Source organism: Phycomyces blakesleeanus, assembly GCF_001638985.1.
Source record: "Phycomyces blakesleeanus NRRL 1555(-) unplaced genomic scaffold PHYBLscaffold_1, whole genome shotgun sequence".
Lineage (NCBI taxonomy): Eukaryota > Fungi > Mucoromycota > Mucoromycetes > Mucorales > Phycomycetaceae > Phycomyces > Phycomyces blakesleeanus.
Window position 1 is genome coordinate 354,546 of NW_017265134.1, and position 23,507 is coordinate 378,052.

General features: G+C 31.9%; 6 protein-coding genes across 6 annotated transcripts; 2 read left to right on the plus strand and 4 right to left on the minus strand.

The window, feature by feature from the left end:
• Positions 1-1,286: 1,286 nt before the first annotated feature.
• Positions 1,287-1,457, minus strand: PHYBLDRAFT_95212 (Homeodomain-like DNA binding domain-containing transcription factor; the record flags this gene model as incomplete). The annotated part of the gene is made up of 1 exon (XM_018443886.1): positions 1,287-1,457. A coding segment is annotated over one exon (171 nt), but the record flags the coding sequence as incomplete, so codon positions are not given.
• Positions 1,458-4,142: 2,685 nt separating this feature from the next.
• On the minus strand, positions 4,143-4,987 carry PHYBLDRAFT_161025 (hypothetical protein; the record flags this gene model as incomplete). Its single annotated transcript, XM_018434333.1, has 2 exons — positions 4,143-4,301; positions 4,709-4,987. The coding sequence occupies 2 exons, from the start codon at positions 4,985-4,987 to the stop codon at positions 4,143-4,145; spliced, it is 438 nt and encodes a 145-aa protein (XP_018298418.1).
• Positions 4,988-5,421: 434 nt separating this feature from the next.
• Positions 5,422-6,523, minus strand: PHYBLDRAFT_61429 (hypothetical protein; the record flags this gene model as incomplete). The annotated part of the gene is made up of 4 exons (XM_018440805.1): positions 5,422-5,477; positions 5,508-5,586; positions 5,961-6,095; positions 6,413-6,523. The coding sequence occupies 4 exons, from the start codon at positions 6,521-6,523 to the stop codon at positions 5,422-5,424; spliced, it is 381 nt and encodes a 126-aa protein (XP_018298419.1).
• Positions 6,524-7,729: 1,206 nt separating this feature from the next.
• PHYBLDRAFT_61430 (hypothetical protein) lies at positions 7,730-9,259 on the plus strand (the record flags this gene model as incomplete). Its single annotated transcript, XM_018440806.1, has 6 exons — positions 7,730-7,750; positions 8,156-8,265; positions 8,502-8,709; positions 8,878-8,988; positions 9,041-9,079; positions 9,230-9,259. 6 exons carry the CDS (start codon positions 7,730-7,732, stop codon positions 9,257-9,259), a joined length of 519 nt encoding a protein of 172 aa, XP_018298420.1.
• A 9,948-nt stretch (positions 9,260-19,207) lies between these two features.
• PHYBLDRAFT_178566 (hypothetical protein) lies at positions 19,208-20,013 on the minus strand. The gene is made up of 2 exons (XM_018438005.1): positions 19,666-20,013; positions 19,208-19,602 (listed from the first exon to the last, which is right to left on the minus strand). The coding sequence occupies exons 1-2, from the start codon at positions 19,972-19,974 to the stop codon at positions 19,408-19,410; spliced, it is 504 nt and encodes a 167-aa protein (XP_018298421.1). The 5' UTR covers positions 19,975-20,013; the 3' UTR covers positions 19,208-19,407.
• Positions 20,014-21,788: 1,775 nt separating this feature from the next.
• Positions 21,789-23,477, plus strand: PHYBLDRAFT_161028 (hypothetical protein; the record flags this gene model as incomplete). The annotated part of the gene is made up of 4 exons (XM_018434334.1): positions 21,789-21,920; positions 22,296-22,361; positions 23,074-23,167; positions 23,362-23,477. 4 exons carry the CDS (start codon positions 21,789-21,791, stop codon positions 23,475-23,477), a joined length of 408 nt encoding a protein of 135 aa, XP_018298422.1.
• Positions 23,478-23,507: the final 30 nt, after the last annotated feature.

Below are 23,507 nucleotides of genomic sequence, written 5' to 3' on the forward strand. Positions count from 1 at the left end.
AGAGTACTTATTTTTTTGAGCAAAAGAGTTTTGTGTTGTCTGAGCAAAAGAAGTAAGCGTGACGTGGATTTTCACGTGACAAGAACATGGCTAAAAAAAAGTAATTTTTGTGAGCATTAAAGGAGCTTGATCCCTTTTCTATTCCAATCCTGTTGGGTGCTGTGCTGTGTTCTGTAGGGTAGTGAAATATAGTATATTCAAGTGTAGTCTACTGTAGTCTAGCGTAACATACTTTATTGTAGCGTTGTGTATGTTGTGCATATTATGTAGGCTATGTGATGTGTGCTGCTTATTGTATGTGGATTTCAAAATAGAAAAGAATGAAGTAATGAATAGCAGATTTCACGCGTGAAAATCTGATCTTATGTATTATAGTATATTTCTCTATTTTTCGCATGGCATTTGCACACGCAAAAAATAGTGATAAAATAAAAAAAAACAGACTATAATATTTATATAAATATATAAATATATAAATATAAAAGTTTAATTGTGATTTTTGGGCTTGGAAACAATTTCACATTGACTATTTTTGGAAAGTTTGCATGGTTGTTTGACAAGCCATGTCATCAAAATAATTTGTATTTGCCTCATGTCAAACCTGTTTCATGCGCCAGGCACTCGGGAAACAATCAAGACAAAAAAATTAAACAAAAAGTGAGTACAGAGAACTTAATAATAATATTAATAATACTAAGAATAATGGTAATGGTAATGTTAATGTTAATGGTAATGATAATAATGGTAATGATAATGATAATGATAATAATGATAATGATTATATATGAAGAAGAAAGAGAGAAAAAAAGAACTAAATACCAATACAAAATGAGATAATAACAAAGCAAGAGTGGGATTAAATATACATGAGAAAAAATAGAGAGAGAGTGTGTGTAAAAAAAAAGACTATTCATAAAGAAGGAAGAAAGGGTAGCATAGAATTACAAATTTCATAGGAGTGAGATGCAGGAAAGAAGAAAAAGGTAAAGGGGGGGGAGTTTGGGGGAAAGGGAAGGGGAAGGGAAGGGGGAGATAATTTTGTGAGAGAATGGCATTTTTGCTTTTGTTTTTTGTTTTTTGGTTAATTTTTATTGTCTTCGACGGCTGCCAAGTCTTTTGACAGGTGAATATTTGGAAAAGGCGTCTGCAGATCGTTTTCTCAGCCGGCGATCAAAGACATCTTCTGGGAGTGCATGGTTTGATTGGAACGGGTGAACCGCAGAGTAAGGCAAGATATCCAGCTCATGCTTTTCTTCTTCTTCTCGGTCAAGCATTGGCTGAAGAATTCGTCGCCGGGCATTAATAAACCAATTGCTGATCTGGTTGAGGGTCAGATTGGTTTCTCGTGCCAGGCTGGCTTTTTCTTCCTCGGTTGGGTATGGGTGTTTCTTATGACGAGCAAGCCATTCTCTTAGAATAGCAGTGACAGCTTTTGGAAGGTTTCCTCGGCGTCTCTTGCTTGACTTTGTTGTGTCTACGGTTACCGAACCAGCAGTGGCCGTGTGTGGGGATGATTTCGCAGAGGAAGCGGATGAAGATGAACGGAGTCTTGGACTAGCTTCCTTTCGGTGACTAGTGGTTGGTGAAGGAGAAATGGAGCTGGCGGGAGAAGGAAGGTCACGCGGGTGGAGGGGAGGGGTTGGGGATGATACAAGGGAAGGTACAGGTGAGAGTTTCTCCATATGGCCAGGATGATCTATTAAAATGTTTAATGTTTGTCATTAGCATCACAATAATAACAGTAATAATAAGAAACCATCAAGATTTCTTTTTTCTGATTCTGATTCTGATTCTTACCTCTGGACCAGGTAATAATGTCAGCCCAGTAACGACCGTTGTTTTCCAACATCCGATGGATTCTTCTCTTATGCGATTCGATAAATTGGCCGTAGTAAGGGTCGCCACAGGGTACATGAACATGTTCAAGATCACCCGATTCTTCTTTTACAAAGTGGTGGTCATGGAATAGGATGACAGGACTGAATGAACGCTGTAAAAAACTCTTATTGTAAGTACAAAATACAATACAATATAATTTATTTTTATTTTTTGGAAAGGCGGTTTAAAGTTTACCTTTGACAATGTTGACATTATGAAGATGAGGTAGTCGAGATTAGGAGCGGTAAAGACGAATAGACGCTAATTTCATGGAATACAGCAAAAAAGGAACAAGAAAGGGCAAGTCGGTACAGACGAGCTGGAAGAAAGAGAAAAAAAGAAAAGAGGGGAATAAGGAGAATGAGAAATAGGCGAGGTTAAAGCGAATTTAACAGGAGGAAGCACAGGCAAGAGACGTGCTTACTTAAAAGCCACCTGTGCGACGCGTGACCAATACCAAAGTGACATTTGGGCGATAGAGACAAGATCATATGAACAGACAAAATAACAGGACGTTTCTTTTCTACCACTTTTATCCGGCAATACAACGTCATTATACAAATAAATATATATATATATATTCATTCTAGATGGCAACCTAGTAACTGTTGCCATGGTTATTCATTAGTTAAGCGAGTCTAAATATATAAAAGTAACAGATTGTCATTGTTTATTATTATTATTACTATTATTATTATAATTACTATTATTATTTATTTGGGGGGACTACAAATATGTGCGTGTAATTAAATTTGTGTATATAAAATAATCTTGTCGGACTCATTACGCTTTGACCATCTGGGCAAATCTTTTCTTTTTTTTTTATATACACAATATAATATATTCCATTATAATTTTTTTTTACAAATATATAAATTATATAATTATATATATACTGAAATCTCCATGACAACAACAACAACAACAACAACAATAACAACAACAACAATAGGTTATATTTTTTTTTATCATTACTGTCAACTGATTTTTTTTTCTTATTGTTATTTTGTGTACAATCTAAAGTGTGACTTTTTTGAGCTCTGGAATATCAAGGCATTTCTTTTCCAATTCTTGTTGTTTTTGTTGCACCATCAAGTAGTGGAATTTCATCAAGATTCTTGATATTTCACAAGCATAGATAAACCTGCTCCAGAGTACTACGAAAGGCAAAGTCCCACCAGGGCTATTTTATCTTGCCTGGCCACCTTAAATCCGCCTGTTTTTTTTTTATATTGCTATTATTTTTATTATTATTTTCGACAAGAAATATATATATATATATAATTATTTATTTAAAAAAAGCTAATCCTCTCAAAAGGTTTCGATGTCTTGATTAGGCTATAAAGAACGTGGCAATCACCATTTGCCATTCACGGTCTTGTCCTCCTCCCCCCTCCTTACCCTTTTTCAGTTGGGTAAAAATACGCCGTCACGGGTTTGATTGACCCAGCTTAAACAGTCATCTCACTTTATTGTCCATTTCACATGGCCTTGATAGTCCCAACAACCCTTTTCATGAAGAAGCCAAAAGAAAGTAAAACCGATTCCCCCACAGTTATTCTAGCGGCGCTATTTCACACACACACACACTATCTCTGTCTATATTATCTTATTTTGTTCTTGTTCTTCTTGTTCTTCTTGCAGTCTCTTGGTTATTGGCTAGATCCTCAATCGAGCCTTCTACGGCGTGTTTCTTTTCTTCTTTTCCTCTTTCCTTTTAGTGTGCGGGGATTTATCACAAGTGTTTCATCCCTTTCACGCTTCCCATTGCTCGTATCAGCTAAGCATCTCGTAATTCCTTATCATTCCATTTATTCCATTTTTTTAAGCTTGCATTTATTATTATTATTATTATTATTATTATTATTATTATTATTATTATTATTATTATTACTTGACTTGACTTGATGTGTAAAGCCTTGACATTTCTTGACAGCTAGACTTTCCTTCTTCTCGACGGCCAATTCGACCCACTTTGAATCGAGAAAATAAGAAACTCACGAATATGTGTGTGTAAATTCAATAGAACGGTTTTTGTCTTATATACTTCAAACTGCAATATCTTTGCCAATTGCCCTTTTTATTACTATTTACTGTATTATTATTTTTTCTTTCTTTCTTTGGTCCGTATAATGTCATATATTCAGGGTCATTTGATTAATACACAATGAAATAATGTCCCAGGGAAGATTTCTTTTTCAAGATTCCCACCCCTCTCTCTCCCTCCCTTTATTAGCTTGTATGTATATTTGATTACGAGTCAATCAAACCAAATCCGCACTAGAAAAGTCGCACGATCGTATTAATGGCCAATGCTTCGTTTTAATGACAGTTGTAGATTGGATATCCAACCCTATCTTCTTTACAACGACTCCGGTTTCTTCATCAACTTGCTTTTTGTGTTTTTTGATACAGTCGGTCATCTAAAATATAATCAATATTATTTATATCTACACAGACAGCCAAACACACACACACACACAAATATATATATATACACCTACAAAATTATTGCACCAACAACAACAGTCTCAGGGCACCCGGTTTAACAGCAAAAATGCGAGTGACTCTAAAAAAAATAAGGAGCTAAACAAGCCTTGTCTACGATTGTTCACATCCCGGCTCTATACATCTACTATTGACATTTTTTCATTTGGGGTCATTATTTCTTGGCCTATTCTAGCCCAATTTCCTTTTTCCTTTTCCCTTTTTTTTAATGTGTCACAGGCAGAAAGGCTTGACGTCCAAAAGTATAAGAAGAAAATCCAATGGCGTGCCATTTTTTGTACACATAGCCTTACTTGACTAAAAAGAGCTAATGGTTCCTTACTGCCCAATAATATTCCACCTGTATCTGTAGACTTGATCTGTCAGTATTAAAAGGCATTTTGTTTCTTTGTAGCGCGACACAGATTGGACAAGATAAACATGTCAGATGATTGATATAGGGTTTTGAACCAAAAAGGTACTTTATGCCCAGTTTATATACAATATACTTGTTTTGTTTTATCTTGGTTTTCTTATGCTGTAACTGTGCCCTGCTGTGCTGTGCTGTGTTGTGCTGTGCTGCGCTATCCTCTGTTATGTTTTTTCTTTCAGCCACGCCCATTGTGGTTAGAAGAGATATCTGCTCACTTTCTCACACAAGCAAGATTTTTTTTTCCTTTGCTTGGTTGTGTGGGTATATACATATGGTATACCTAATGGACTATCTTTATCATTCGCTTTTATTGCGTGCTTGTCGTAACACGGCTTGATCGCTTTGTGCATTGGCCTCTGTATAATGTAAGAAACGTGCCACGAATATGTACCTTTATTAGTATTTTTCTTTCTTGTATACACACACACACATGTATATATGTATGTTGTGTTTACACCATCTATCAGATATGTTTATACTTGGCCATGACATGTTTAAAGAAAGAAAAAAAAAGGCAGTCTTTTTTTTGCGTGTGTACACAAAACATGCTGTTTTTCCTTGGATATTGTACCTGACATGTATTGTTTTCATCGCTTTATTGATTCCTTATTGACTTTCCCTGACTAAAGTAGCACTTGTCTTATTTTTGGTCTATGAATCGTGATGATTATCACCAGGCCTATCAAAAGTAATGTATATATATATATACAAAATTGTATTGGGTGTACACTGATGTCAGCAATAGGAGGCTGTTTTGGTTTGTTGAGACCAAAACCTAATAATAAACTCTGTATATATGTATATGTATATATATGTATATATATATACACTTCTTTATTAGTTTCATTGATACTATCTACCAATTAACAGTCATGCCATTTTTTTTTAAAATAAATAAATGAATTATTATTACTATTATTATTTAAGATAGGCTATAAGATTTTTTTTTAGCTTTTATTCTTTCATAAGGTGAATTATATAATAAATAAAGCACAGTGGCACTAGCCACTTGAGCCATGTACTATTTGACTAGATGTCAAAGAAAGAGTGAAACGCCGTTTTCGATACTTTATTACCAAATCACAACATTAACTGTGCCTCCATGTACTACATTCAATAATACCTTACTTTTTTTTGGGGGGAAGGGAAGGATCTTGTTTACCATTAGAGTATTTATCTTGTTAAACATCAAGGTAATAAATGTACATTTGCGTTTGCATTTGCATTTGCAGCTGTACTTGTGCTTGTACTTGTACTTGTACTTGTACTTGTAATTGTGCTTGTGTATAAAAAAAAACTATAGATACATAACTATAGCTGCACAAGCACACCACACATACACAATAAAAATAAATAAGAAAAAGAAGGGGGAGGAGGAAGAGGAAGAGAGGGGTGCGTGTGCTTATTGTTTTAATTCTATTTCCTTTTTCTTTTTTCTTTTGCCATTTTCATAATATTCTTCTATATTTGTTTGAAATCAAACCAAATACAAAAGAATTGTATTAATTTTCTTTTTACAAGATAAAGAAGAAATATAGTATATATACATCTTTATTCTATAATATATATATTTTACGCTAACATATGTATACAAGACAAAGAAAATGCAAAAACCTTGGGTAATCCCATCATTACACAATGTGGGCGTACAGTGGGAATTCGTTGTGTATAGTAAAATCCACCTGACAAGCAATCACTGGCATCAGTAAAAGGCTTGTGAGCCATTATTTGCCACAAGGGAAGAAAACAAAAATAATTACTAGGAGCAGCAGAGACTTGAAGACATATGAATGCTAGAGATGTCATTACCGTACACCATGTGAATATCTCTATTGGTTAAAGGGAAAGAGTAAGTATTTATATTTATTTATACTGTGTGTGTGTATTGCGTATATTATGGTAATTGACATTCTGTAATTTACAGAGGAGGCCAATGCGGTACTCTGGAGTACAGCTCTCCTATATTCACTCTTTCTTTTTGTATTGTTGTGAATCCTGGTGTATACAGGTATATATTTAGATGTGGCAGTTCCCTGAATAAATAAATATGTCCCACCCTGACTACCGATTCTTCCCTTTACCCCCGACTATATTAAGAGTTGCTTTTTAGCTCTAATAAATAAGCCAACAACCAAAGCAGAACAGCTCCGATACCGCACTCTGTCACCAGAAAGGCCAAACTCACCGTGTGCGTACAGAAACGCCGATCCTCACAGATAACATATTGTTTGACGGTTGATACTGAACCACACAAACCACTTATCTTAGATAATAAGCGCACGCAACACAGCCTATACATGTATAATATATATACTTATGCCTTTTGTTAGTATCAAGCTACTTTACTGGTACTTATTCTGTTGCTACTTCTTTTTATTTTATTTATACATTAATCAACTAATCTACCAATCAATTAATCGTTTAATCAAGTGAGTTGTTTAGCCTAAACGTGAATTTTATATTAGTATTAGTTGTGAATGAGTAAGACCCATTGATTTGTCCCACGCTAAAGATTTACCACTATGAAAAAATAAATAAATATAATCTATTAAAAATATATACAAATGTGTTTTATTGATTTTATAGTACTTTCATCTTATCAACCAGATTCAACTCGTGTTTTTTGCATTTCTGTGCTCAAAATCTTGAAGATTGATATACACTTGTTTGTATACCCTATTATTATTATTATTTTGTTTTTGTTTTTGTTTTTGAATATATAAAATGTGACACCAAGATATATTGTATATTCGACAGAAACCCTTCAAAGATTTCCTACCCACGTTCCACAGCAAACCAAGAAAAAAAATCAAAAACCAAAAACCAAAAACTAATATCCTGAAATCCTGAAATCCAAAAGAATTTTAGAACACTGATCCTTGCTCTTATTTTATCTTTATTTACTCCCCCAAGTATATATATATGTATAATATGCCATATTCTGTGTTACTAGTAAGCTAGAACAATCAATGCTTTTGTCAAACAAGGAGACCAAAATTATTATTATTATTATTATTATAATAATAATAATAATAATAATCAAGTATTGGATATGCAACACACGTTTTCTAAGCAAAAGATTATAGATCAGATTAATATACTATCTTTTCGGATTCAATAAAAATTGCTGATTTCTTGGTCACCAATAAAGATCTTTTTAATAATATGAACAGAAAACTGCTTGGGGGTAGAAAAACAGTATATTTTTTACTTGACTTTAAGACGAATCCAAATATATATTTTTACTATTATTGAGCCAAATCAGCAAAGTAATTTAAGCAAACTTTGGTATCTTCTTTTATTAGATCTTTCATAATTTATCTTAGCAGACCATTCTCCATATTTGGATTATTTTAGCCTCACTGCTTTTTGAATATATCAATCTCAATATGTCTCTCTGTGTCTTATATAACCTTAACTGACATTGACAGTTACAAGACTACAAGCTTCAACTATACGCAAGAAAAGTGAGCTTTATGTTTCTCTTGGTTTTTGACCAACACTCTTCTATAGAGTTTATAAATTGCGAGTATAGTAGCATAATATGTGTATTTTCTCGTGTTTGTTAAAAAAGGTTCCTATAAAAAATTGTGAAGAGAAGAGGTGACTCAATACAACATTGTCACTTTTTTAGATTCGCTATTCAAGAGAGATGTAAAGACTTGTACTAATAGAAACCCATTTGCTCAAATTCTCTGTTCAGGCTACTTCAAAGCAACGGCCCCAGCTCATTCTACCAGCTATTTTTTCTAGAATCCAATACAAATCCAAGAAAATCTTCTTTTACAAACTCTGTTTCTGCTGTGGTGTCCGTAAACTGGTGTTCCGGTAGAAGTTCCAGAGCTGAGTCCGAGTCTTCTACTGATAAAAGCTGCCTTTTTACTCATGAATTGTATTCAAACCTGAGTTTGGTTAGTTTTCTGGCTTTTGATGCACCAGGAATGTTCTAGATTGCTGTTTCAGTTTTCCCAGAGATTTTTGCTATTATTATTATTGTTATTATTATCGGTGTTCTTGTTATTTAAGCAAACCACGTTGACAGATTGCACAGTTTAATTTATATTTTTCCTGATTTTCAGGGATGGCCTTGGAAACAATGTATACATTTCGAATATTTTGGTCTTGAGCGTATGTATGCCGATATAATGTTGATGATTGCTCCGCGGAAGACGATAGGAACGGTGGCAAAAGTCATAAATTTTCTTTAGCTCCAATGGCTTATATAATCAACTTGGAAACAAGGTAGTAGGATTTCGCCCAGAAATCGCTACAAATGAAAAGGTAAAACCAGCTTTTCCCGTCAACTGCCTTGAATATTGTTATAAAAGATAAGTATAAAGATTTTTTTGGTGCAGAGACAACATCATTGCATCTGATCTGTAAAGCTGTGATAAATTTTTGGCAGTAGTGACCCAAATGTCGTATTAATAGTTTGCTTATGATCTTCTGAACCTCGATTAGAATCTGTGGAAGTAAATTTTGTATGCCAAGGCAAGGGACCTATAGCCCATTTCTACGATAAGTTTTCCATTCGGTCTTAGCTAACATGTAAGTTACACTTAGTACTTCCAATAAATGCATTGTCACCCTATCAATAGCCACCGGCTTCTTTAAAAAGTTGTTTTTTAAATCGGCCTTGACCAGGCAAGTGATCATATAGAAATTCAAACATTAAAAATTCATTCATTAGAGGAATAATGTTTAATATAAAAAGAGAGAGAAGATATTTTATTTTAATAAAAGAAATGGTGAAGAAATAAATATGAGCCCTAAAAGCTACAGATCAATAGTCTGCAACACATATTACGTTTAATACCAGTAAAGAGCATTTACGGCGTCAATTAATCCCTTGTCAATACTGGAATGCTTGGCTGAAAACTATTTGAGGTTGTGCTCACACATACGTTGTTCTCAATAGTATTATCCTTTCTTTCATCTAATCCCCTTCTTGTCCTTTATATCTAACACAGCCCGAAAATCTTGAGCATTTCTTTTCTCGTGGTCTCTCTCAAGCAGTCGGTCTGGGACATTATCCTTACCCGGCACTTGATTGAAATCCAGTAGCCCCTCTTTCGTAGAATCATTCCATTTTCGATCTAGTGCTGGACTTACAAGTTCTTAGCTAAATTACGCCATGTAATCTTGTGGTCCAGCTGGAATGTAGTGTTCGATGGGATACACTTTCAACTATACGTAATTACTAACAAGTCATCGAGTGGCAGCTTGTATAAGTAGCTGTTGGTGATGAACATTGCTGGACATGCATAATTAGTTTTATTTATACTAATTTAGTTACGCTTTACAATGATTGAAGATGCTGGGGGTATCTTATTGACTTCAAAATTATTAATGGGCTATACAGAGAATAGAAGGAAAATAGGCAGAAAATTAAGAAGAATGCAATAAAGTCAAACTAAATGTGCTTGGTCGAGAGAAGTATAGAGTATGTGCAGCCGAGATAACATTTTAAGGTTTGAAAGGTACGCTGTCAAAATATATATATATATAAGCCCGGCACGCAACGCCATACAACCTGTAAAGTAATCACATTTTCTTTTACTGTTTCCTCTTTTCTCTCAATGTATCTTTATATTAATGTGATTGCTGTACTTCTTTTTTTTTTCTCACCATTTGAAAAAAAAAAAAAACAGGACTATAATGGCTGTATGGCAAGTGCGAGAAGCATTGTTCAAGGTTCTCAAAACAACAGTCACGCGTGAATTGAAGAAACCTAGGAATAATTTTTTATATAAGGGGTATTCAATCAAAGCTTTATTTCAAAATGATTTATTATTCAATGATATTTGTCCATAATTGAGAACATCAAATGAAAGGGTATACTTTTTTAGTACATATTTTTAGTAGAATCAATTAACGAATATGTTAAGTCAGATAATAAGGATAATCATTTACATATAGCAAAGCAAAAACTTGATTAATATGAGTACTGTATGTTTATGTGGTATACACTCGTACTTCTTCAGCATAAGGTTTTCTCGAAGCGTTAAAAGGATTCCTACCTAAAAATATTCTTGTGGCTTTAAAATAGTATGTGCATTAATAATTGAATACTCTTAATGTATGTAAGTGTGCCTGCTACTTTTACAAAAGTTTTTAACATACCCGTGTTAATGATATCGAAAGAAATTTTATTTCCGATAGTAGCTAAATTGTGTAATAAGAACTATATCGATTTGGACATGAATTACCAGAAATGGACTATAATCCGTACACGCTAACTGATTTATCTTACTTGGCATTCAGTACCTTTTTTTCTTCTTTGTCTTCCTCTTTTACTATTCTTATTGATTTTGATGGAGTACAGAGTCATCTTATTTGATATATATATAGATGTTTTATTATTTGTCTAAGAAAATGGTTGCAATTCTTATCAAATCACATATAATCAGCTACTTGTTCTGTTTGATTTATTAATTATTATTACTTTCTATAGAAATAAAATATGAAAAAACGTGTTGTAAAAGATTTGGCCTTGTAGGGTTTGCGTCTCATTATATTCTCATAATTGTGTATGTATGTATATGAACCCCCAATCTGTGTCAGAAATTAAAAACTAGTTACACAGCAATACTCCAAGTAATGATACCAAGTCTTAATTATCAGTTAAAAGCCGTATGAGCTCATATATATATATGTGTGTATGTATGTGAGTATATTGTATATATAAACAAATGCTGTAACAGGTTTCATAATCCAGTATTGTATTATTCTTTAGAATGCTTCAGATTGACAAGCTATTTAAAAATTATCTAAAGTCTCACGGATATATCAATCTGTGTCAGGAGATATACAAGTATATGTATTAATCATGTGCAAACCTCTGTGTACATCCATTGACTTTGAGTTTCCTGTAAAGTTTGTTGTTTATTATTAAGATATCATTCACCTTTCAATATTCACATTCCCTACGATTAGGATAAACAGCATTCCCACAAAGGAAACCGGCAAAAAAGAGAAAATCATTTAGCTTACATAGCTTCACAAAGAAGCCTTCGAGTTTCACAAAACGAAAGAAATAATAATTAAGCTTTACAATTTTAGGATGTTTACTACTATAGCTGTCATTGAGAATATGTACATTAATTGTCATTTTTTCTTAGATAAACCCAAAACAACTGACTTTGCTGATAAAACAAGCATATTATAGGGTTAAGATCGCTTTACACAAAGAATCAAAAAGCGATCAGTGTTAGTCTTTAGTAATAGATATAGTAATACACTGGAAAACATTTGTTGGCGAATAAATTGTTGGAAAATCCTAGGAATCTACTTGGATTTATTATATTATTTAATTATAGCTGCTCTTGATTGACAGGATTCTAAGCCTTGGCTCAATGTATGTGTGTATGTACATATAAAGACATAATCATATTGTATTAAAAAAGCTATATGTAATTTGAAAACATTTAATCGCTGTATATTGGGTCAGCTAATTTATTCATGATATTAGTGTAAATATATACATACAAGTACATGTCAGTGTATTGAAAAGTGTTATAATTGCATCATACTCAAATTAGTATTGATAAAAGCCACTTACGTACATAACGAGAGCTGATGTATGTAAGCTAATACAGCTGCCTAGGTCTAGTGCTTTTCTTGTTAAATCTTCCAATACCTCATACACTTGTCTTTTCTGACCAAGAATTACAGGAAGACCATAGTTTGATAAACCAAAAAAAAACAATTCAACTAGATAAATGAGAATCATAAATGTACGGTTTGGTGCGATGATACCTACTCTTTATTCAACATACATAATTTACGATCGAAACATATTCAAGAAAAAAAAATGACACAATCAATATTTTATGTGATTTGGAGAAGACATTAAAATAGAAAAAAGGAATTATTAAAGCATCTAATACATTTTTGCTTAAATTTGATTATTATCATTTTTGGAATTTTAATAAAACCTTGATGCAAGATGACTTTGGCTCTTTAAATATTATTTTTAGACTTACACCATATTATCACAATGCCTAATAGAACTGAAGAAAACATTTAGAGGTATTCAAAAACACTTACTAACTCTTACGTATTATTGGTTACTTTTTTAAAACGTAGAGCTTAAGTTTAAAAGCTCGAGGACTTTTGAAACCCCTCATTATATCCACCTATAAAGGTATAAATGGTTTTATGATTATTCGTTTGTAAAACAAGTGGTAGTAATATAAGAAAACCTATAGATTAAGCAAAGTGTATAATATTCTTAGCTTGTTTTTATTTTATTTCTTCTATGTCATATTTTATCTTTTTACTTACTTGTTTCTAAGAAACAAGGTTGACTATTTTATTTTTCAGATATGGTGTATTTTTCTTATACACTGGAAAAATAATTGGACTCCGATAGTTTTTTCACATTTCCGACAACGCTTTTTTGCTTTTGAAAAACCGCGGTGTTCGAATTTAATAGCAGAGAAAGAGAAATATTGGCCCTCGATTATTCATTTCTTATGGCAGACTACGAGAATCGATCCCCTAATATAGTAATATTATGTATTTTTCGGTGTTTAAAGCATCTTTTGTCGTGAATATATGAAGTTGTGACTGCATAAAATTCAATATTTGGGATTTTTATTAAGTTCGCGGGTATTTAATTCTATTTTCTTATATCGGTATTTTAAATTAAAAAATTGGCCCAAAATCCAAAATTTCTGATTTAAAAGAAAATAGACCATATATCTTTAGTTTTTACCTAGAAATTATATGTAGACAGTCTGATTTCTATAGATAATATACCGGTAACGTATCAGGATATCATAGTTATAGATAAAGTGAATTTTAAAGCTGTATTTTTAAAGGAGTAATAAAACAAGTTAACTTGAAAGATGTGTACATCTTTTTATTGTTATTAATTTCATAAATAATCTGGTTTTATTTATTCACTATAGGAAATAAGTGTTGATTCTGATGGAGATTTTGTAAAACTCTTATAGTAGTTTCCAATAAGAAAGTGCAATCACCACTCACTTCCCATAGTGTAATTTGTACTTATAGATAGCATTATCAAGATATAATAATAATTAAACAGAGATGTGTAAATAGCTTTAATATACTTTTAAAAAAAGCTTCATATACGTATTAACCAACTAACATGATAATATATTTAAAAAAAGAAAATATTTGAGCTTAAAATAATTGCTTGCCATTTCTCATATTATACGTTAAGACATTATTATATTGCACAGCTATTCTTGTGGGCCTTTATTCTTAATCCAAAAGAATAATATAAATAACCACTAACAAGCAAACATACCCTTATATCTCCCTCATCTAAAAATAATAACTTGAAGCATAAAAATGTGTTGCGTATCTCACAAACAAGACTATTTTTCTCTTTCAAAAAATGAGATCTCAAGAAGGGAGAAAATGTATTACAAAAGTCTGGATAAAAAAAACTATATGCCGAAAAATCCTTTTGAATATAACTGGCACTGACTATCCGACCTTACTCATAATATAAAGTTGTACCAATGAGTAAATCATATATTACAAGATTACTGTTTGTACTAAAGACTATAGAAGAATATTTTCACATAGCAGCTAGTTTTTTACTCAAGATATTAGAGTAGTTTACATGTAATCATAAAGCTGATACTCCCAAACCATCTTTTTCCAAATCTTCCATTGTTTTAGCTTATGCATATATGTATATATATATCAAATTATCTAGTATTAATGTCACATAAATATTTCCAAACACCTCGGCTATTATTATTTAAACGGTTTCTTTTTTTTAAAAAAAAACCCCCCTCCCGTTTCAAGAATATATCTATGTAAATAAGCATATACATTCAATTTTTCAACTTAAACACTTGTATTGAATAACAGTAGTACATTTATTATCGGGTTGAGGTTATGCAGATGTCTCCTGCATAATAGACAGTAAACAAAAAACAATGAATTTTACGCGAAGATTTTTTTAAATATGAAAATGTTTTACAAGAGCAACTAAAAAGTGATATTAAAATATAACAGGTAAAATAAATTAAAGCTAAACTGATAAACCCCAAGATTTTTATAGACGATTTTAGATAATATTTTTACAACTCACCAGCTTTTTTTTCTCAGGAAATAAAATATAAAGCTAAACTATTTGATTGAATCTGAGTTTAAGTAGTAGAGAAGAATATTAATACATCTCCAAGAATGAGCGCGTTATTTACCGTTTTCTTCTTCTTTTTTTGACAAAAGCTGTAATATAAAGGCTCCACATAATTAGCTCATAGATTACATGAACAAGATAAGGATAAAAAAGAGGAAACTATTTTGTTTTACCTATATCTTTGTCTAATAAGAAAAAAATGTTACGTTACAGATACATTCTTTCTGCATGAGTATAATCTTCACTATCAAGAATTTCCCAAAAGACCAAGGATTATATACTTTTGAAAATTTGCCATTTTTTTCAAATTTTAATATTTTGTCTGCCCTAATTTTTCATCCAAAGATTCTACATGTCTCTTTTGTTTGCTTTCGCAAGAGCTTGGTCACGCTCTGTAGAATATTTCTTCCTCAAATGTAATCTATGGCCATTCGTTTTCATTTCTTTGGATAATTTATTGGGAATGTACTGGTGAAAAGTGCATACTCGTGTAATATAACGATAGACAATATGGTAAAACAGTCTTTGTTTTTTTTTGTATTTTTTTTTACTTTCTACTTTATTTATTTATTTATCTGGTACCTTTGTATCATTTCTGAAGACTCTTGTAAAGTATTGTTTGTTACTCTACTCACTGTCTACTAGTCTTCTGTTTACCCCGCCTCTCTGGGTTCTAGAATATAGGATATTCATGTTTGGTAGCACACTACTATATATTTAGTGTTACCATCTGGCCAGTGTGTTAGATGCAATTTCTTCTATTATGTCATGCTTTGTCAGTACCACATGTACAATTTTTTGCTTAAATTTTTCGAGAATTAGACCTTGACCTTCTCCTCCAGCCATGTCTTTCCATTAGACACACAGAATTCTTGTGTGACTTGCTCGACATTCTCCAAATCTTGATTATCCAATTTATATACCCGTTTATGGGTGTGTGTTCAAAAGTCCAAGCATTATTGTATATCCATGGTAGACTTTATATTGCTTGGCTTTCAGAGAAGTGAAGCTATCAAAAGAAAATAATATCCAAAAGACTAATTAATGATCTAAAAGTGCTAGCTAATTGAAGATTGAATAGTTAAATGGATGAAGGAGAAAATATGTAGAGTCAACCTTGTACTATATTTTTGTATTTTGCCAATCTCAAAAAGATGCGATTTTATTTTTTTCTTTTTTAAAAAAAAAGAGAGAGATTCACAGACTAATGCATTATACGTATAATTTAGCCTTTGCACCTCTTTCTTTGCCAACGCATTAAACGATATGAGTCTGATATATATGTACATATGAAACATGAACAAAGTGAATATTTGAATCAATAGACTTTATACCGAGAAGATTTTGTTTGTTAAAAGTCACCCGTGAACCGTACTAGGATCGGTCCCCAGCACAAGTGAGAACAATTCTTGAAAGCTAAAAAAAAAGTATGCATAGTTACATAGTTACATTATACAAAATATTAATACAATAGCCTATCTCTCTCTCTCTCTTTATCTCTATTTTATTTGTTTGTTTTTTATTTCGGTTGACAGGTACCTAAGATGTGATTATATTCTTGAAGATTAAAGCTCCAAGGAGAAGTATGGTGTTGCTGGTGTATATTATTAAGCATTGCTTATTTCTCAGAGTGTTGATTTCTATTACAAATACAGTATAGCAAATTATGCCTAATAAATTCGAGCAGACTTGTATCGAGGCAGTACAGTATTGTTCACTCAGCCCGCGGTAGTCTAAAGTAAGCTAAATAGGGAGAAAAATAAGACTTTTCTTCTTCTTTGATTGTGTGATATACAAATAATGAGGATTGGAATAAAATAATAGTAATAGTAATAAATAAATTACGGTTCACTGCTGGTAAAGTTCAGCGAGACTTTTTTAAACTTTTTAAGAACGTATTCTACGCTCTTTAACAAACCACTGTAGTCAATAATTTTTTTAAGATACACATATAAAAATGTGATAATCCGGTTTTAACCTTTTAATTAAACAAACGAACCAAGAAGTTCTATTATGCTTCACTCATAGAACCATGGAAGCTTTTCCTTTTCTTTTTCATTTTATTTTTATTTGTAGTACTAGTTACTTTGACACTAGCTATATATTAATATCATTAATCTGAAAGTAGATGTATGCTGTACCAAGAATATAGAGTACTATAATAGGTGTATATCCGGAATGTTTTTATTCTGTGTTTTTATTTCTTTATTTATTTATAAAGAATAAACCTAGAATATTAAAAAGGCATATTAATGTTCCATGATTCTGTTCGTGGGTTTGGGAAAGGGATGGTAAGGCGCTGATATCTCTCAGTAAATACTAACCTGACTCCAACCGTAATTTACATACATAAAGCCTGTGAAATAATTTTATAAAAGTATTGTTTTCCTGCTATTTACACACCAAGAATTGTCCGTGATGAATGATGATACACAGTGTACTGCGATAACAACTCTAGTTATTATTCAAAGACAGTTATATACTCTCATAGATGAATAGTAAAATAATAAGATATAAATAAATTAGAATCATGTTAAGCTCATTATATAATATATGTATATATGTGCGTGTGTGTATAAATGTATATGAAGTTTTGTGATTTATTTGAGTGCCAATTATGACACACATCTATACCCACACATACACATACACACACATATTATATTTCTTTAAAGACAAAACAAGATTAATATCATTCAAGACATAAGTAATATCTTTTAGAAATAATTAAAGGTGATTTGTTGCTACAATTTTACGCCCAGTTTTTGAGACATAATATATTTACAAGTCAGGTAATTGAAGATGTATTCATATAAGAACATAAGTATTTGATAGGATATATTTGGAAAGGCGAAATATTTGACGACAAGAGAGAATCTTGCCTTTTTTGAAACCTAAGCCTAAAGCCAGAATATAATAATAAGTCAAATGATAGCTCTTTAGTAAATAGAAAAACTTGAACTTGATTACTATATAGAAGAAACGAGTTTTTTCTTTTGCTGAATGGTCTATATTATTATCAAAACAACGTCAATTATATATTAGTAGCATTATGTTGACATAATGGCTGTCAAAATATAGATTGAATCGCCCTTTTTTCATCAACCCAATCTAATTTATAATCCCTTTAATTAAATGAACAGTAATATTGTACATATTACCTAGCCGATGATGTATCCAAGAGTAAAATCAAATATTGCCAAAGCACTTTTATAAAAGTGTAATGTCTATAATGATAAAGCAGGATATTACACCAAAATATAAAGGTTATGCTTCCAAAATGTTATATATATATTTAATATAATTAATCTACAAATACCGAATTTATTTTACCTTGGCTTAATATTACTAGAGCTCTAAGTAGCTTTCTTCCAACAAATTATTAAATTTAGTGGCTACTACTTGAAAGAAGAAGATTATTGTTTTATTTTTATTTTATCTAGCAATAAATTTTAAATAAGAGATTATTTTCTGATACTTTGAAATGAAATATAAGCCTCATATCATTTAATCTTTAGTAATATTAATTGTATATAGGGGGTTTATTTGACAAGATATACCTCTGTTAAGCACTATTAAGAAATACCCGGATAAGTATTCTAAAACGCGTATTTCAAGTCTAGGCTCCGAGAGTATTTCTATTCATATTTTCAATCTTTATTTTATCTCTTTCGGGATAAGGCGGGTAAGATATGAATATGAGTGACAGGAAGTCAGAAGAAAGAAGGGTCATATAAAATATGTTATAATAAAACAAACCATGTAAAGTATAGATAGGAAAAGGCTCAGATAACACACACATACAAATTTCGCTTTACTTTAAAGTAAAACACAAATGAGCATACTGATCTGGACGAGAAACAAAAAAAAAGGTAATTGATATACAAAGTTCCATAAAGAAAATCAATTCTCAGAACCTGGTATATATTTCTTTATTTATTTATTTATTTAAGTGTGTGTGTGTGTGTGATTACTATAAAACGTTCATTCTCAAAGGAATTCACCAAATTCTAATAACTTTATATTTTTTTTTGAGTTTAAGAATCCATTCAAGAAAGCTGGTCTGATGTTTATTAATTTGTGGTTAAAAAACCTAATCAATTTTTTTATCAGCATTATTATTATCATAATTTTCCAGTAACCATGGTAAGAACCTTAAAAATCAGATGTTAGAGTTAAACGATATATATATATATATTGAATATGTAGTCTCTAGCCTTATTTCTCTTCTTGTCAGACCAGATGTTACTTTACTCAGAGTTTGAGATAACAAGAGAGATGATTGGTCAAAATATTTATTTGTGTGCAAAGAAAAATAAATAGATATACGAAGTACAAAAGGTTAATTATTCTCTTTTTTTTCTTTTACAAAAAAAATAGATAAATCAAAACATCTAAAAAGAAAGGCGTCAATAGCCTTTTTGTATGCTTTGCTAGACTTTATATTAGCTTTACACACAGTACAGTCGAGCAAAAATGTTTATGAGTAAAGAATAAGATAGTTTGCTTGTAATGATTGGGCCTTTGCTTCGTTTTTCTCAGTTGTTCCTGAATACAGCTTTCGAGGTCGCCCACGTCCAAGGCTAAACTTCAAGGGTCGCCCACGTCCTCTTCGAAAGGTTATACCCCTTTTTGGTCTTTTATTTTCCGTCTCTTTTGAAGTAAGTTTGGTTGCCTAGCCGTATTCCAAAACCTTAATACAAAAAATATGTTTCTCCTGTTTCTCCAATTTACTCACATCCGATTCAGCTTGCGGTGTTTGTTGTATTTCTGGTGCGTCTTCATACTTGTTCTCAATAGGAATATCGATTCTTCCTGTGGTTTTCATTTTAGACGTACCATTACCCGACTTGGGATTCTTTTTCTTTCGATCGCCAGCAATATTCTTGTCAGAGCCCAAAGGTATACCGAATCTGTAAAGTATTTGTGCTGCATATCCCAATGAATCTCCAATCCTAGCTACATCATCATCATCTGTTTCAAGAAATCGCCGTTCATTTGATATAGATTCGCTTGAATTTTTTGTAGAGGGTATCATTTTTGACATATTTATATAGATATATTTTTGAGAATAAAGAAGAAGAAGAATGTCAAAGATAAAATAAAGCAAAACAGAAAACAGACTCCTCGGTTAATGTCTCTTCATTATTTATTTATTTGTTTATTTACTTAGCTTGTTCCTGCTTAATATAATTTGAGTGGTCAACCCATTAAGTAGAACGTAACGCAGGGTTTCACAGTTTTTTATTTTTATTCTGTATACATAAGTCCAACAAGTTTTGAGTGGATTTAACATACTTCAAAAACAATACCGCATAATACACGAATACTACAATTTCTACAAATAGATATATTGAACTATATATTAAGAAATTCAAACACACAATCTTATATATTTATATATAATTAGTAGCATTATATACATATACGAGCTTTGTTCAAGGTTAATCGGGAAGCCACCTTTCCATCTCCCCTGCTGTAGATGAACACTGACCCAAAATACTGGTCTCAACTTTCCTCGTTTAATACCTAGCAAAAAACAAATTACAGTAGGGTAACAGCCAGAAGCTTTACAGTTTAGCCTCATCTCAGACATCCCCGAGTATCATCAAAAAGGCTTTAAGAAACTTAGAACACCCCAAATTTCTCCCATCTCATCATAATCAAAGTTTAAACTTTATATTTCCATAGCCCATCATAAATAATATATACAAGAGTTTAAACAATACTGGCTTCACAATAAAAAATACCCAAAAGGTTTCGTTCACAGAAGAACTTGAAGCACACTAGATCAATTAAGATATATATATTTCTCGATATTATATACATCACCTGTAGGCTTACAGCTTAAATAATGATCACTATAGTTTACTTTATAAACCTATTACGACTACGACAAAAAAGACAATTTCAGAGACGATTATAGGAGAGTGTTTTTCGAAAAAAAATCAACTGTCGCATTTATCTATAAATATATATCTCTGCTTTATAACGGGCACGAGATTTTATTTTTAAGCTAATATACTTTATATATTATATGTATTCGATAACACGTTATACAACTCTCACTTACAGCTAAAAAGCATTGGCTATCAATGCCTTAATCTGACTTATGGTCTCATATCAGACATACTGTCTTATTGTACTTAACATAAAATTCCTATCTTTTTTAGCAGTATATATCCCTGCCTTTTTTTCTCGTATTTTCCGACCCCAAAAACAACTTGGACAATTCTTATTCAAATAATTTTCCTCTTCGCCGATACCGATCTCAATGCTACATGGAAACATATACCAAAATTTTGTGCCAATATACTATAAGGGAATCCTGAAGATCACCCACCAACATATTAAAATTGTGGGGAATAGTTTCTAATTTAGGCAGAAATAATTATCTAAATCAAGAGAACAATGTTATAAAGTTCAGAGGAACAATTCGGACATATGCTATCGACATACCCATTGTGAAACAACCTCACCCAACTAACCAAGGTCCTACACTCAAAAAATTTTGTACCATTGCCTCAGAGGATATCTCCTACGTTTATAATTTGCTGCCAGAGCAATATAAAAAATGACGCCCTTTGTGTGTAATTTGATGACAGAAGAAGATATTTGCTTACTTCACAGGCCAGAGCCCTACTGTGAGCAAACTAAGATATTATAAATATACACCCAACCAACAAAGGACCAGACTTAAACGCGACAAGTTTCGCAAAATTCTTTTGAATATTAAGCTCTAACAACCAAATATTCTTGTTGCTGATAAATAGTTGCAGTTTTTTCTTTTTCATATTATAAATCAGAGAAACAGTTCCCTCTATCAATAGTAACTTTTATGAAAGCACAAAAATTAAAAATATGAACCATTATCTAATTCGCAAACTTGGTCTCCTCTTCCATATCAAACGAGCACTTAGAAAACAATATAAATCTCACATTTGGTCTATGGTGTATCTTGATTGCGAGAAACTGACCTGCACCTCACATCATGTACCATGTGCTAATAAAGGGTATGGGGATGAGAATTCCATTTTGTAAACACAAATTTAAGACTTGATATATCCAAGCGCTTAATATGCATGCTCTCAGCTAACTCTTGAGAACCTCAAGAAAGTACAGAAGCACTGCACAACCCGTCGCTCTCAAACTTCAAATGCAGTCTTTCATGTCCTTCTAAAATTATATCACAATCAAACTTCATTTTTCTATTATTGTTCTTATTGTTCTTATAAATTATCCAAGCTGTTTGGAAAACATGTATTTATTACAGGTGGAGTTTCGTTTATGAAATAGAGACCTTTCTAATGCTTTGAACCTCTAACGCATTTTTAACCATATGAGGCATGATAGCACAATTCTTAATAGGTTCACCATGCTATTACAGTTGAAAGTGTTATAAGACCAAGAGAATATATTCCAGGGGGCCTCTGTGTAAAGCAAAAACTGACAAGAATAAGAATATAAACGCTTCAACATGATTATTGCTAGATGTCCTCAATATACTTTTTTTTGGAAATTAATTGTATTCTTTGAGTAATTTAGTAAACTGGTTTATTATTTTATGTATTGAACGGGAGCAGAGGGTAGAGGGTAGAGTGAAAGGCAAAGTGCTTCGAATTGACTGTAAAAACAAAGTATGGCAAGAGTGGGATACTGAAAAGATGGATTTACTTTTGAGTTGTAATAGCAAATAAATACAAAAGAAAAACTGACAGCGTTTTGATCATACTTTGCCCTCAAAATATCTGTTTACTTTGAATGAATACAGAAAGTATCATTTGAATAAACACTTTTCTTGGAACATCAGCAACACATCTTGTATTTTATTAATCAACAAAATTTCTTTTTCTTTCTTATTCGTTTTGATTTACTAAATTTGATATGTTTGTAATAATTTAAAAGTAATCGAAGCCAGTATATTGGTAGTTCATAATTTTTACTATTCAAATATATTCACACATAGCACATCAACATCCTGCTTTAAAGCTTAACCGACTTGGCTATGTACACGAAGTTTGAGTGGGAAATTTGATTGTAGACTAGTATTTAGCCTATTTCTTATACACTCACACATTTCTCAGAACAGTCGACATGCACAATTTTTTAAACAAAATAATGTAAATTTTAACAATTATATATGTAGCGAAGCAACAAAAAGAACAAACCTTTCACTTATTTAGACAATAAAAACAATGCTGTAGCCAATAATAAGCTTGTGAGGTCTGATATTAACAGTGGTAAAGCAATATTAACTTTTTCTCGCGTGGGACAAAAACCAATATGGCGGATTGAAAGTCAAAAAAAAATGCCAAATATTAAATGTTCATTATTAGGACTTGATTAATATGTCTTCAAGTAACCTCCAGTAGAATATGAGTATAGCAAAGAGTAGAAATTTGGTCATGGAGTTACACCGCTTTACTTAATATAGTTATACCTGTAATCCTCATAGTGACCCGAGAGCTTTCAAAAAATGCTCTGTTGATCTTTACAAGAATTCAAGTATTGCAGCGTGACTTAAACAATGTGAATACTGCTCTTTGTTAAATTCAACTTATAATATATTTTATCGTCGAT

Excerpts from the sequence above, each read along its gene's own strand:
- PHYBLDRAFT_178566 (XM_018438005.1), bottom strand. The coding sequence starts at position 19,974 with ATGTCAAAAATGATACCCTCTACAAAAAATTCAAGCGAATCTATATCA. Across the intron at positions 19,603-19,665 it reads CACCGCAAGCTGAATCGGAT|GCAACCAAACTTACTTCAAA; the intron begins GTGAGTAAATTG and ends GAATACGGCTAG.